Source organism: Sycon ciliatum, chromosome 1, assembly GCF_964019385.1.
Source record: "Sycon ciliatum chromosome 1, ocSycCili1.1, whole genome shotgun sequence".
Classification (NCBI taxonomy): Eukaryota; Metazoa; Porifera; class Calcarea; order Leucosolenida; family Sycettidae; genus Sycon; species Sycon ciliatum.
In genome coordinates this window covers 31,361,748-31,375,920 of record NC_088643.1, presented here as the reverse complement: position 1 = coordinate 31,375,920, position 14,173 = coordinate 31,361,748, and the positions used below count along the sequence as shown (strand labels likewise).

Genomic DNA, 14,173 nt, shown 5'->3' with positions numbered 1-14,173 from the left:
TGTATCGACGTCCTATGTGTGAGCGGCAGTGTCACAAGTCCTATTCGTGCCATAATAGGCATTTTCTGACTGTAAACAGGGACTATTGCTGAAGACTGCTTATACCGGATTGTGACAGTATGAAGTGTGTTTGTGTCGCATGATGGACTTCAACTGTTACGTTGCACATAGGTTGATATTGGCACATCATCAAGTGATCATAGTATATGTAGTGTTTGATGTATATGTGTGCTAGTTGGTTACACCGGCACACTCAGTGACCGTGCTTAGCAGATATCAGCCTCAGTATGCGGTTTCGAGTTTGTTTGGTGAATCAGACTCAGAGAGACTAGTAGTATTGGCCAAACTTTGCCCAAAGAGATCATTAAATTTGTAGAAATCACTATCATGCATCGTGACATCTATACGACGTCATTGATCTGCAACCATGGTAATAATGGCGATCGAGATGACGCGTGTCACATGCACGTAGATCTAGATGAGATATCTACGTTACGTAGTGCGCCGCCGCTAGCGCTAGCCGGCTACCCGTTGCACGTAAAACATGCATGCGCTGATGTGCTGATGCATCGATGACTGGCCATGGCATGGGTCGAGTGATTGTTTGATTTTTTGATTTTCGTTTGTACTTTTGTAGTTCGGAAAAGAACAACTAATTTCCTAGTAAATCCTGACTATCGAAAGAGAAGCACTGAACAACCCCATAATGATCTACTAGTAGCCTGCTTCGAGTGTAGCTGAAGAAAATGGTAAGTTAGAGTGGCTGCTGTTGCATTCTGTGACCACACCATTGACTTTGGGCTTCTTGATTTCTTCATTGTCTTTATTGTTTTGCTGACAGCCACTCCGTCTCGATGTAAAGGTGAGTTAGTACTAGCTAGTAGTCTGCTGAGGTCTGAGTGTGGCCCTCTCATCTGAGTGTGACCGTCTCAAGCTTGATTGTATTATTTGTAGATGCTAGTAGTATGCTAGTGGTATGAATTTATTTTTGATCTTTTATCTGTATCTGTACTAAGTCTTGTTGCAAGTATCTGTATTTGAGTGTGTGTATGTGGTATGTGTGTATGTGCGCGCGTGTGTGAGCGTGTGTGTGTGTGTGTGTGTGAGCGTGTGTGTGTGTATGTGCGTGTGCGTGCGTGTGTGTGTGTGTATGTGCGCACATGTGTGTGTGTGTGTGTGTGCATGTGCGGGGGGGGGGGGGGGGTGCGCGTGTGTGTGAGTTGATCAAAAAGAACATCAAAAATAGACGTTTACAAGCTAAAAAGCGACATCAAGCCGCTGAATGGGGCAGTCCAGCACAAGTTATGTCTAACATGCCGTACCTTATTCGCTTCGGAAATGGGCATGAGTGTTCGCATGTGTGTGTGTGCGTGCGTGTGTGGTGTGTGCACGTGTGTGTCTGTGTGTGTGTGTGTGCATTTGTGTTCTGCAGAGGAAATTTTCCTCTCGTTCTGACAGAGTGAAATCGGCGGATTTGCATCCCACTGAGTCATGGCTTCTGGTCAGCTTGTTCAATGGTGCTGTGCACATCTGGGACTATGAGAAGGCTGTAAGTTTTCTGCCAGTGCTGCACACTGTGCACAGTTAGACGTTTTTCAACTGGCCTAGACTTTACATCTGGCAGCTGCACGCAAACATTCTTGCACACCACCATTGTAGATCGAGTCTTAATTTACTTCCCTTAAAGTACGGCTGATCCGCCCCCGCCCCGTGTCGCTTTCCAGCTGGTTTTTCGGCAGGGGGCGAGGAATTAGATCAAGTCTGTCAAGTGCAGTGCAATGTACAACGCAGCAGACGATCAGCCTTGGTGTACTGGATGGTGCACTTTTTCATCCTGCACTGGCACGTATTGTGTACAGCAGTGCACGCGGCGGTTCAACACCGTACTTCATTGTATACGCCGATGTCGCTTCACAGGCAGAAATTTGACAGGGGACGGAAATTAGAGAGGGGCGGATCAACGGTATTTTGCACTAAAGACATGGTCTTTTTTAACAAATGTGCTCTCTGAAGCCAATGTGACCCTCGCACACTGCACACCCTTTTTTGCCAAGGAAAAGTGGTTGCAAAGACCGGGTGGCTTTTTGGAACGAGGTGCTCACTTGGCTCGGTTTTACCTGTATTGTAATCATCATGAATTGCTGTTAATACTTTTGAATATTGAATCTCCAGGACTGCACGGCACATACACAAGCAAAGCAACGAGCTTATGTGCCCAGCAATACACCCAGCTATATGAAAAAGATTCACCTTTGATAAAATGTGGTTGTCTACTTATTCGCCCACTGTCCATTTTCATCTACTAGTACTCATTCGGCCACTCTTCATTGACCTGTTCATTGACCTGTTCATTGACCTGTTCATTGACCTGTTCATTGACCTGTTCATTGACCGTGACTAAAGTTTGGCTCATTCGGCCACTGTTCATCGACCGTGACTAAAGTTGGGCTCATTCGGCCACTGTTCATTGACCGTGACTAAAGTTTGGCTCATTCGGCCACTGTTCATTGACCGTGACTAAAGTTTGGCTCATTCGGCCACTGTTCATTGACCGTGACTAAAGTTTGGCTCATTCGGCCACTGTTCATTGACCGTGACCAGGGGCGGATCCAGGGGGGTGCGAAGGGTGCAAATGAACCCGTCAGGATTTTTCCAAAAAAAAAAAAAAAAAAAAAAAGGTCAGGCCAGGCCCAGGCTCGCTGCGCGGATCCGCGGATGATTTGTGTGCAATCACGTGATCAGGACGTCAGGACAACGATCGACAGACGACACTTTGGAAATGCTGCGCACCAAAGTAGAAGAGAAGCACAAGGAGTGGTACGAAGGTGTGCAGAAGGTTGCTGATGATGCTGGCATCGAGTTGAAGGCACCTCGCGCATGTGGGAGATCAGTCCATCGGGCCAACCCTACCGTACCAGGTGCATCAGCAGAGGACCACTTCCGCATCACCATCACCACGCCTTTACTTGATTGCCTTCTTCAAGAACTCCACGCTCGCTTCTCCGATGCCCAGAGCGCAGCAGCGTCTGGTCTTGTGGCAGTCCCAGCTGTCATGAAGAAGACAACAGATTGGAAGGCCTCCCTGAAACGCTTCATCGACCAGTACAGCGAAGACATGCCAGCACCTTCATCTATTACGTCCGAGCTCGACAACTGGTGGGTGAAGTGGAGCCGCGTGGGTGAAGACTCTCTGCCCTCCACTGTTCAAGCCGCACTCCAACAGTGTTGCAAGCACACTTTCCCCAACATCTTCGCCACACTAGCCATTCTAGCTGTGATGCCGATCACGTCTTGCGAGTGTGAGCGAAGCGTGTCGGCCCTGCGTCTCCTTAAGACCTACCTCAGGAGTACAATGGGACAGAGTAGACTAACCGGGCTAGCTCTACTCCACATCCGCTACGACTTGGCTGTTGATGTCACTGACATCGTCGACATGTTCGCCCTCAAGCACCCACGGAAGATGAGGATGACCAACATTCTCCAGGATGCGGAGTGAGGAACTGAACAGCCGCCCTGAATTCTGACTAGAGTTGACATTGTGTATATAGCATGTACATAGCATAATCTGTGTCTGACTGAGAATCATACCGGTAACAGTCGTAAATTACTTGTAAATTTTGACATTCAATGTGTAACTAATCATACTACTCATCTTGGTGCTATGTGTAATTATGATATTATACAGTAACACACATAACATACTATGTCTTTGGTTTACTACTGCAAAAGAAAATATGTAAGTTTCATCCTCGCACCCCTCAGCTTTGGGGTCTGGATCCGCCCCTGGTGACTAAAGTTTGGCCCGAAGCGAGGTACAAAATACTGCGCTTTCCTTCGCTTGGAAATTTAGATTGGTACATGTAGTTAAAGGGTTAAAAACTGGGTGGGCTTACCACTGTTGCCAGAGTCTAAATATCCCCCAGTAGCCTACCTGGAGCACCCAGTGACTTTAAAACTTGAAGCAGCCAGTGTCAAATATTACTGTGTCATGATGATATTTGGATGATGTTGGCTTGCTACAGATACTGGTGAAGCAGTTTGAAGTAACTAATCTGCCAGGTAAAGTTTGTTGATGTAGCTGCTGATAGCCTCCAAGCATAGGTGAATGTGTGTATGTGTATGTACCGGTGTATGTGTGTGTATGTGTGTGTACCGGGGTATGTGTGTGTATGTGTGTGTGTATGTACATATGTGTATATGCATGCGTGCATGCGCGCTTGGGTGTGTGTGTGTGTGTGTGTGGATACATGCATGCATGTGTGGGGAGAGAGACAGAGGAGAAATCGTTTACAAACCTATGTAAATTTTATGTGAATCTGAGTTTAGTTTTGAGTATGCTTGTCAGTATAATGTTTTTAAACATGGCCAGCGTTGTTTTATCCCTTCTGTGCAGTGCGTGCGGCAAAGTTTGTTGCTCGGAAGTCATGGGTCGTGACTGGTTCGGTAAGTGAACTCTCTATAGACCTCTAGATACAACTCTATCCCAGACTCACGGTCTTAGGCCATTTCACTATGCCTTCCTGCCTTGTGGATGCTGCAAAAGGAGTTTGCGTTCTCTGACCACTTTTGTGTTGGGTCTGATATCTATTGATTGTCACCAGTTCAGGGCTGTACGTTCACCTTGATCCTTTAGGGTGGTGGTGCTCCTACAGATGTTGAAAGCTCTCAGTGTGATTGGGTCCCATGCAAACCATGATTTCTTTAGATACTAGTACAATTGTGCCATTGAGCTTACCCCATCTGTTTTCAAATTCTTCAATAATAATACAGTCATTACCGCACACATCCGTTTTCCACAAAAATATCCGGATAGGCGAGGGAACCAGATAACCGAACACCAGTTATGCTGGATGCATGGCATATGCTGTAAATATGTAACCAGCTATTTTCTTCCGGATGGCGAGGGATCCGGATAAAAGAGGACCGGATAAGCGAGATCTGACTGTACAATCATGTAGTTCCTTGAATGTCCTATTGCATGCAAGGATTGCCCAATAGTAGTGCAGTTCAGCTACATGCAGCACGTAGGTGAGTGCAGCACGTAGGTGAGTGCTGCACGTAGGTGAGTGCTGCACGTAGGTGAGTGCTGCATGTAGGTGAGTGCTGCATGTAGGTGAGTGCTGCATGTAGGTGAGTGCAGCACGTAGGTGAGTGCAGCACGTAGGTGAGTGCAGCACGTAGGTGAGTGCAGCACGTAGGTGAGTGCTGCATGTAGGTGAGTGCTGCCGTTGATTTACGCTACTTGACTACATGTACCAGGTATTACTACTAGTATTGACCTCATCTGTGTGTTTCTCCTGTCTGGGTTTGTGTTTTAGGATGACATGTGCATCTGTGTTTTCAACTACAACACACTGGACAAGGTGAGTGACGGCAACAGCAGATACCACTACCGGTGCTTGAAGTATTGTAGGTGTTGCCATTGTCTTGGCAGATCAGATCTGCATTTCGCTGACCGGGCTATCCGGTTGTTATTCCAACACACTTGGTTTTATCCTGAAACATGTTAGTTCTCCTCTCTAAGAAGTGACCAGCTTTCCAGCATGTACAGTCGTGGGCCAAGAAAGTTGAAAGTAGCGCCGCGTTTGCATTACGTCATGCGCAGTACAAAACCCATCTGAGGGCCGCAGGGGTTGCATGAGCTTTGGCGCTGCTTTCTTCACACGGGTCTGATTTCTTTGGCTGCAACTGTAGTTATGCTGCCATGCATGTTATACTGTGAATGAGATAGGCGTAGAGGATATCAGGAGTAACCGCTGTGAGCAGATTTGCCTTGACGTTAAATGGCTTATTGCCACTGTTGACTTAACATTTCTGCAGGTTCATTCATTTGAAGCGCACACGGACTACATTCGCTCCATTGCTGTGCACCCAAGCCAGCCATACCTCCTATCTAGCAGTGGTGAGGGAGTGAGACCTACCTCCCGCAGTGACTGCACGCATTTTGGTGTCTGTTTAAGCTTTTTTCTTGTTAAGTCTGCACGTTCGAAGCGTGTCCGTGCACACATGTGTGTGTGTGTGTATGTATGTGTGTGTGTGTGCGTGTGTGTGTACGTACGTGTGTGTACGTGCACGTGCATGCACTTGTGTGCGTACGTGTGTGTACTTGTGCGTGCGTGCATGCATGTCAACTTACGCGCACTTGTTGTTTAGTCACTTGATAAGACGTTCCACACATACATTGTACACTGTACATGTGTTGCGTTGATGTGGCTGCTCAACCAGGAGCAAGTTATGTGACTATGGATACTAGACCCTTTGCATATGTTTTCTCCGCGGCGCTGCCCTTGTGATCCTGTTCAAAAACTGAATCAGGGGACAACATGCGGGCTTGCTTTGCACCCAAACAGATATGGAAGGGTGGAATAATCACCCGAAATGCCATGAACTTATGTTCAATACTGGTGTGGAGGCAGAGGTGCCCCTGTCCTTCTTTACTGTTGAATACATTGTAGTTTCAGCCAGTTCTGCCCCAAAGGCCTGCTGTGCCGGCAATTCACTGTTTTTGTGTACATTTCGTGCACAAATTATTGTTCTCCACCTTTTTCTCCCCTAAATTTGGGTCCCATTGCCCATATACAAATGTTCTTTAGACTAGTATACTGTAAAGCGATAAACTTTCGCGGCGCGCAAATTTTGCGTTTTCAAGAATTGCGCTGGTTCACGGTGAGAACCTTCCGCGATTTGATCTGTTCAGTTGGATCTTGTACTGTCTACAGTCAATGTACAGAGCAGTTCGCGGCGATTTATGTTCGCGAATGTGTGATGGTCGTGAAATAGCGAAATTTAATCTCTTTTGAAAGTTTCTCACTTTACAGTACAATGTCATATCGGTGGGAAAACCTCGAACTGTTCATGCACGCCTATTTTGTAGTCCAAAGACATCCACAATGCATCACAAATGTTTGGGATTCTTGCTGATAATTCGAAGTTAGCAAGGTGTAATTCAAGATTGCTGCCCACTGTGCTGATCAGTTCAGTACTGTGTTGTGCGTACCCTTGTTTGGATAAGTTGAATGTCCGATAATTAGAAGCGTTTCACGGGCAATTTGGGGTTGGAATCGTGAGGATTTCATCTGTAGTGGTAACTTACTTAGCTGCAATGCTTGTTGGTGTTGACTTGTTTGCTCAGATGACTCACTGATCAAGCTATGGGACTGGGACAAGAAATGGCAATGCACACAGGTGAGTGTTCTGTGTGATTAAGGTCATGGCTCCTCAGGCACTTCAGATTGATTCAGGCACTTCAGATTGATTGATTGATTTTTCTTTAAGGATTGACCAAAGGCTGCAGATAGGCTCACAATTGTGCTAGACAGCCCATCTTGCCAAGCTAATGAAGTTCTCCCCTGTGGCTTGCCAGCTTTTTCTCACTTTCTCTTTGATGGTGGCCATGGAAGAACTTGGCTGCTAGCAAACTTGTAGTTTGTGCGTCCTGGCAATTGCTGACACTTGAAAAACTCACAATGCTACACTATAATTATACCAATAATAATTGCACAGCTTACTCTTATGTCTGTTGTTATGCAACTGATACCAAATAGGCTAATGCAATAGAACTTTGGAATTCCAGCCGTCTTTCGGACCGGACAACTGGTCTGATTTCTGAAAATGACTTTACTGTATGCGCGCTTATGGAGGTAAATTCGGGACTGAGCAGTGGTTGGATTGATGGGGGTGGTTGGAAGGCGAGGTTCCACTGTAAAGTGTGGAAAGAATGTCTGCGTGGCATACCGGTAGCTTGTTAGTGATTGTTACTGGAAACGTTTTACCAACACGGTGACTGAACAACGATATGTGTTAGTTAGGACCACAATGACATGATGACATGATGACATGGTTTTTCTACCATATTTCACAGTAAACCATCATAGCACCACCCAGGGTATACCCAGCAATACCGACAGCAGCAGTGGCATCCGTTGTGAATTATGAATTCTGGATTTCTACTTTTAACTTTCTTAATGTGCTTCTCTGCTTCTTGCCACTGCTAGGTGTTTGAGGGACACACACACTTTGTCATGCAAGTCGTGTTCAACCCAAAAGAAAATAACATCTTTGCCAGCGCATCGCTTGACTGCAAGATCAAGGTATGTAAAATTTCCTTACCCACCTACTCTCAATTCGCTTTCTTTGCTGCTGTATTGGTACAAGTAGCACCGTATCTGCTGCGGAGAACTTCATTTCTAGTCACCTTACTGTGCATGCTTTGCATTATCTCTCCCTGCTGTAGGTGTGGCAGATTGGCCAGCCTGTTCCAAATTTCACCCTGGAAGGTCATACACTGGTAAGTCTTTTTTTCCTATTGTATTACAGTGTGATATTATAATTCCATGCTCCATTGCTAGTTTAGTAGACTGTGGTCATGCCTGAGCTGATGGGAGGGATCATTGGCTAATGTCACTACAGACCATTCAAAAATCAGTCTGAGCTTTGCCTGCTTTTGGCTGAAACTCGAGCAAGAACTTTTCTGTGTGTGTATTTGCTGTAGCATTGTGCATGTGCAAATCCTCGAGGCTTGGCTGTCTCGTCCGCGCACTCTTCTTCAACGAGAAAGTCCCATGTTGCGTCTTGCCTTGATGCTGTTGCCTTGACGATCTTAGGCCAAGTAACGGTGGTGACAGGATGCCGATCCTCAGCGCCAGGGCAGCAATGGCAAAGACATCACTCCCAAGATATACGAGCTGCAGCAACAGTTGAAAATAAGAGGGCGGATAGGGTTTGTCTGTTTGTTTACGGACTTCAAAGTAGAAAACATAAACAAATGTACCTGTGTTCTCTTCATTCCCGCGTGGTGTTGGCTGGCATAACACCACAAAGGTACTGCTGTGTTAGAGATTAGCGTAGTCCTCATCCTCAGTGCTATTCTCTGTCCACCCTGCACTCACTCGTTGCGCACACATCCGCACACTCACTCATACGTGTACACCACTATTGAACACATGAACATTGCCAGTGGGGGCCACCACAGCACAAAGATCCTCCGTTCATCGTCCGTATCTGACCCGCACTCCATCTTCCCGTCGTATATGTTCGCGGCCGACCACCCTTCGCGAACAGTAATAGCTTGATGCGCCGCTGGAGGACGCTCTCGCCTTCTTCAATATTCCTGGCGATGTCTTTTTCGCCTCGACGCTCCGCCTTCTGTCTTGCCTTGGCTAGAGGCTCCAATGCCTTGCTGATCACACAAAACTGCTCCTCGTGGGCCTTGGGCTTCCAAATTCTCTTTTTCGCCGCCGCCATCCTCTCGTCCTCTCTCCCTCTTCATCTGCTTACTCTCCTTGCTCCTCTTGCTCTTCTTGCTGTTTCGCCTCTTGCTACTTCTACTCCTGCCACTTCTCCTGCTCCTGCTCCTCCCTGACTCTCTCAGAGTCACTGCCACTCCTATCCTCTCTTTTCCTCTTACGACTCTCCGACTTCTCCAACTTCCTCTCCAACGTCTCCAATCTCACAGCCATCTCTCTCATCCTCCTACTCTCCTCCTCATACCCTTCACTCTCACTACCACTACCACTCAGCGACCCACTTCTCGACCTCGACATTCTTCTCACAAACCAATACAACTTTCAAAATGAATTTCACAACTCTCACTCAACTCTCCGCACAAAGACAAAAGAGGCCGACCCTGCACTCGTCATCTCCTTTTATCCCACACCGTGCTCCCTCGTACCCGTTCCCGGGTGGACAGAGAACACTACTTCTCTGTTAATTCTTATACTGTGACGTCAACCGCAGAGAAGTGACATCTCTCCTCGCTCTCCATACTTTCCGCCATCGGCTGTTGATCACCACAAAACAGTACCGTGGTCGAAAGGAAAGGACAACTGTCATCGTCTGGAAATTCGAAATATTAAAAAAAATTCGGACGTTGTGGGAATCGTCATTCACATCTCCTGCTCACGAATTCAAATTTTCCCATTTTTCGAGCAGCACATGGATCGATCATTTGCGAACTTTGACGATCAACAATTGGCAATTTGTCGATGTTGTGCACAGCTCTGCACTGGCCAACTAAGCGAAGTACCTTCCTCATTAGGCTGTCTACCGGCACCCAAAGTTTCAGCTTGTCAGTATTAGCAAGAGTACATAACCCCTCAGAGTGTGCAACGCCTGATCCAGCTCTGCATAGGGTCTTGGTCGAGCGGAATCGGATCTTCTGATGTCATGCGTACACTCCCCACCAGCGCAAGGCCGGTCTCGAGGCAGGGCACCGTTGTTTTTGATCCGAGAGTACCCGCGACTCCCCGGGTACCCCTCAGATGTGTACGGTATTATGACGCAAAGATCCGATTACGCTCGACCAAGACCCTATGCAGAGCTGGATCAGACGTTGCACACTCTGGGGGGGGGGGGGGTCATGTACTCTTGGTATTAGACACCCTTAGCAAACAACGGTAACGCTATTTTTTACGGTACTCGTACCTTGATCACCCGAATAGCGTTGAAGCTGCAGCGTAAAAACGTTATGGGGGCTGATTTATCGTTGTGACCAACGGTACGTTTTTTGGCCAAATATTGCATAGTCCGTACGCATTTCACCTTGTATCGCGTATATGGTGACAAAAATGGTTGTACCGCCCGAAGTAAAAGCTATTCTCGTGGCAACAACGTATTAAAAATAGCGTGCATCTTGCTAAAGGTCGAGCCCAAATCACGGTATTTTCCCCCTTAGGCCACACGTTTTTATTTCTATGTTTCTCGTCACCTGAAAATCTAAAAACGTATGCGAGAGGTGGAAAAAATAAGAAATGACCGAAGAATAAAAAAGTTGATTAGACCTTTGTTCACACTAAAATCCACCAATACACAATGCAAAATAGCATCCGTAGTTAGCAACTAGTATGTGATAGGAGCTTCTGTCACAATCTGTGCATGTGCAGCTAGATTGCGCACAACAAATGCCGACCTCGCATCATGTGTCGCACAGGCCAGGCCACATTATTACATGTGCTTGAGTGTGCTGGTCCCCACATGCAAAGTCAGTGCAGCACAGTTTTTTTCTTTTTTTCTTCCAGACTCCTGAATCGTATGCGCGCGGGTGACGAGAAACATAGAAATAAAAACGCGTGGCCTTACGGTAACTGTTACAACGTAACGTTGTTTGCTAAGGGTGTCTATTAAAGGGAAGCATGAACCAGGCTTTTGAAAACCGGCAGTCAGCCTATGTGTTGATACGTCACTGTCCGATTTGCGTATTGTTCCTGTATGCAGGGCATCAACTGTCTGGACTACTTCCAAGGTGGTGATAAGCCATACCTTGTGTCTGGCGCTGATGACAAGTAAGAAGAATAACAGTGTGTGTGTGTGTGCGTGCGCATGCGTGTGTGTGTGTGTGTGTGCGTGCGTGTGTGTGTGTGTGTATGTGTGCACATTGTAGAGGTGCTTTGAATGGGATGAGTTTCAGCGCAGTCCATGATTATAATACTTGAGTGGTCTGAGTGGCCTGAGCATATACTCATCTACTCATAGCATTTTATGTACTTTTATACACAATCTGCGGACAGAACTGTTTCGTCCTTCGTGGACTCATCAGCACAGTACATCAGCACAGTACATCAGCACAGTACATCAGCACAGTACATCAGCACAGTACATCAGCACAGTACATCAGCACAGTACAGAGGAAATGAGGCCGCACCTAATATACAGTAATTTGTCATTGGAAGAGTGTTCGTGGTTGGCAGCGAAACCATTTTTTTTCTTCGTTTGGCACCATACTTACGAGGGATGTAGCTAGTGTGCTGAAACTTGGTGCATTGTGCAGTATGGTGGTCCCTTGGGAATTTCCCACAATTTTCTTTAATGTTTTGAACTTTTGAATAGAAGGAAATGAATACAATCCAAGCTCAAACTACCAGCAAAGAAGACATGCATATACATGTATATGTCGTGTCTTCTGGCCTGGTCATGTGAGTATCGACGTGTACATATTCGATCCTGGCATGCCCGCACTGTATTGTTATCTTCCTCTCAATGTACTTTGTGCATGTTGATGCTTGTGTGTATGCTGGCACTAGGTTGGTCAAGATCTGGGACTATCAGGTATGTTGCTTTTTCTAGCACAGTATAGCCATATTCAATTCACACTATGCTCCTAAAATTTAATATCAACTACAGCTGGACATGTGCATGTACATATCAACTACAGCTGGACATGTCCATGTACTGCATGTACAGAATACATGTAATATAATGGAGCTCTTTTTGTAACTGCAAGTTTCACACCGAGCAGCGATCATCAAACAGCAATTGTACATGTACTTGGCAACCCTTGTAGCTTCTCCGTACAAGTTTACTGTCTAAACCTGAAGCCAGCTGAAGACTACATCAATACATTGAAACACACATTTTTGTGATGTGGCCTTCTGTATTCTCTGAGCAATCGCAATCATGTTCCCTTCATACGGGTCAACAGTAAGAGTTGTATTGCCTATTGGTAAGCTCTCACCCATACTCAAGCATTGTCTTATGCTGTAGTTGTTGTTTATCTCCGTATCCTCCATTGCAATACCTGTATGTGTGTGCGGGTGTGTGTGGGCGGGTGTTTCTTCTCTCTTGTCAGAACAAAACCTGTGTTCAAACGCTGGAAGGTCATGCACAGAATGTGTCAACTGTGGCTTTCCATCCTGAACTGCCTATTATCATTACTGGCTCTGAGGATGATAGCGTGCGTGTCTGGAATTCCAGTACGTATCGCCTGGAGACCACTCTGAACTACGGCCTGGAACGTGTGTGGTGCATGGCTTATTGTCGTGGATCCAACTGCTTTGCACTAGGGTACGATGAGGGCTGTGTCGTCCTTACGGTAAGATACTTGTCCTGCTGCTAAGCTTCTCGCTCTTTGTATGTCCGCTGCATTGTGCAGACATTCGCTAGCATGGTACAGGTCATCCCTCGTTAATACATAATCTCTAGGACTTGACAAATGTTATGTATTAACGGGGTTTATGTACTAAATGGAAGTGTACATAACTTGCTTGTGTACCAGAATTTTTCACTTTTTTCGACTTTTCTGAGTGTTTCTTGCTACCATGACTAGGGAGTGAGATATTCTTGATTCCCTCGATATAACATAAAAAGTATGTTATAACGGTCACAGTCAGCGAAGATTCTACAGTTTACATGATCCATGCCCAGCCGCGCCTGTATAGTCACTCGGAAAAAACAGAGCTTTGTCGGTTTGTGATGTGCGCTCTGAGAACACGATGTGCCTCCATTGGAAGGCCAAAGGACCAACAAAATTATGTACTATTGAGGTAGGTGGCATGCGGGTACGGAGAAATGTTATGTACTAACAGGGTTTATGTACTAACGAATTATGTACTAACCGACAAAATTTGTAAGGAAGTGATCACGTTTCGTCCGGGACTTGAGATTTCTTAGGTACTAACGGGGTTTATGTACTAACCGGACTCGAATTAACGGGGGACGACCTGTAGTACCCAGTCTGCGCACAGCGAGCCATGTGTGTTTGTGATCAGCGGAGCTCCGAGTGACTAGCTAACTAGTGAGCATAGTCAGCTGTATGACCGACCTATAAGGCCGCACGTTTTTTATGTCTATGTTTCTCGTCACCCGCGCAATACGATTCAGGAGTCTGGAAGAAAGAAAGAAAAACTGTGCTGCACTGTAGCTGTGGGGACCAGCACATGTACATGTGCATGCACCCTGGCCTGGCCTGAGCGACACATGATCATGATGATACGCGGTCGGCAGTTTTTGTTGTGGGATCTAGCTGCACGTGCACAGAAGCTCCTACCACGTACATGATGTACATGTAGGCTAACTTTGGATGCTATTTTGGTCGATTTTAGTATGACCAAAGGTCTTGTAACCTTTTTTATTTTTCGGTCATTTTTTTCCACCTCTCGCATACGCTTTTAGATTTTCGGGTGACGAGAAACATAGAAATAAAAACGTGTGGCTTAACCCTCTACTCATTCACCTGTCAGTCAACGTGGTGTCGCCGTGCGACTACCCTGATATAATAATACTCATGCCACTTGCACTACAAACAATCCACTCATGACATCTTGCTCTAAAAGGCGAGCTGCCTGCAAACTTGGATCCACACAAGAACCATGAGAACATGAGGTCAATCTTGGTGATCAGAAAAAGAGACTGATTAGGAGCGCGCATGCCTAATTTATACGGGCAAAGATCGCGCATGCCT

General features: G+C 46.2%; 1 protein-coding gene across 2 annotated transcripts in view; it reads left to right on the top strand.

The window, feature by feature from the left end:
- Positions 1–593: 593 nt before the first annotated feature.
- The window catches only part of LOC135822872 (coatomer subunit beta'-like), a 29,717-nt gene continuing 16,137 nt past the window's right edge, over positions 594–14,173 (top strand). For both annotated transcript variants that reach the window (XM_065335718.1, XM_065335712.1), the window contains exons 1-13: positions 594–749; positions 842–862; positions 1,433–1,549; positions 4,023–4,059; positions 4,394–4,443; positions 5,319–5,363; positions 5,821–5,902; positions 7,133–7,185; positions 7,995–8,090; positions 8,234–8,287; positions 11,212–11,279; positions 12,018–12,042; positions 12,563–12,805. In XM_065335718.1, coding sequence (XP_065191790.1) covers positions 747–749; positions 842–862; positions 1,433–1,549; positions 4,023–4,059; positions 4,394–4,443; positions 5,319–5,363; positions 5,821–5,902; positions 7,133–7,185; positions 7,995–8,090; positions 8,234–8,287; positions 11,212–11,279; positions 12,018–12,042; positions 12,563–12,805 — 894 coding nt within the window. In that variant the 5' untranslated portion in view covers positions 594–746. The remainder of the gene's footprint in view (positions 750–841; positions 863–1,432; positions 1,550–4,022; positions 4,060–4,393; positions 4,444–5,318; positions 5,364–5,820; positions 5,903–7,132; positions 7,186–7,994; positions 8,091–8,233; positions 8,288–11,211; positions 11,280–12,017; positions 12,043–12,562; positions 12,806–14,173) is intronic.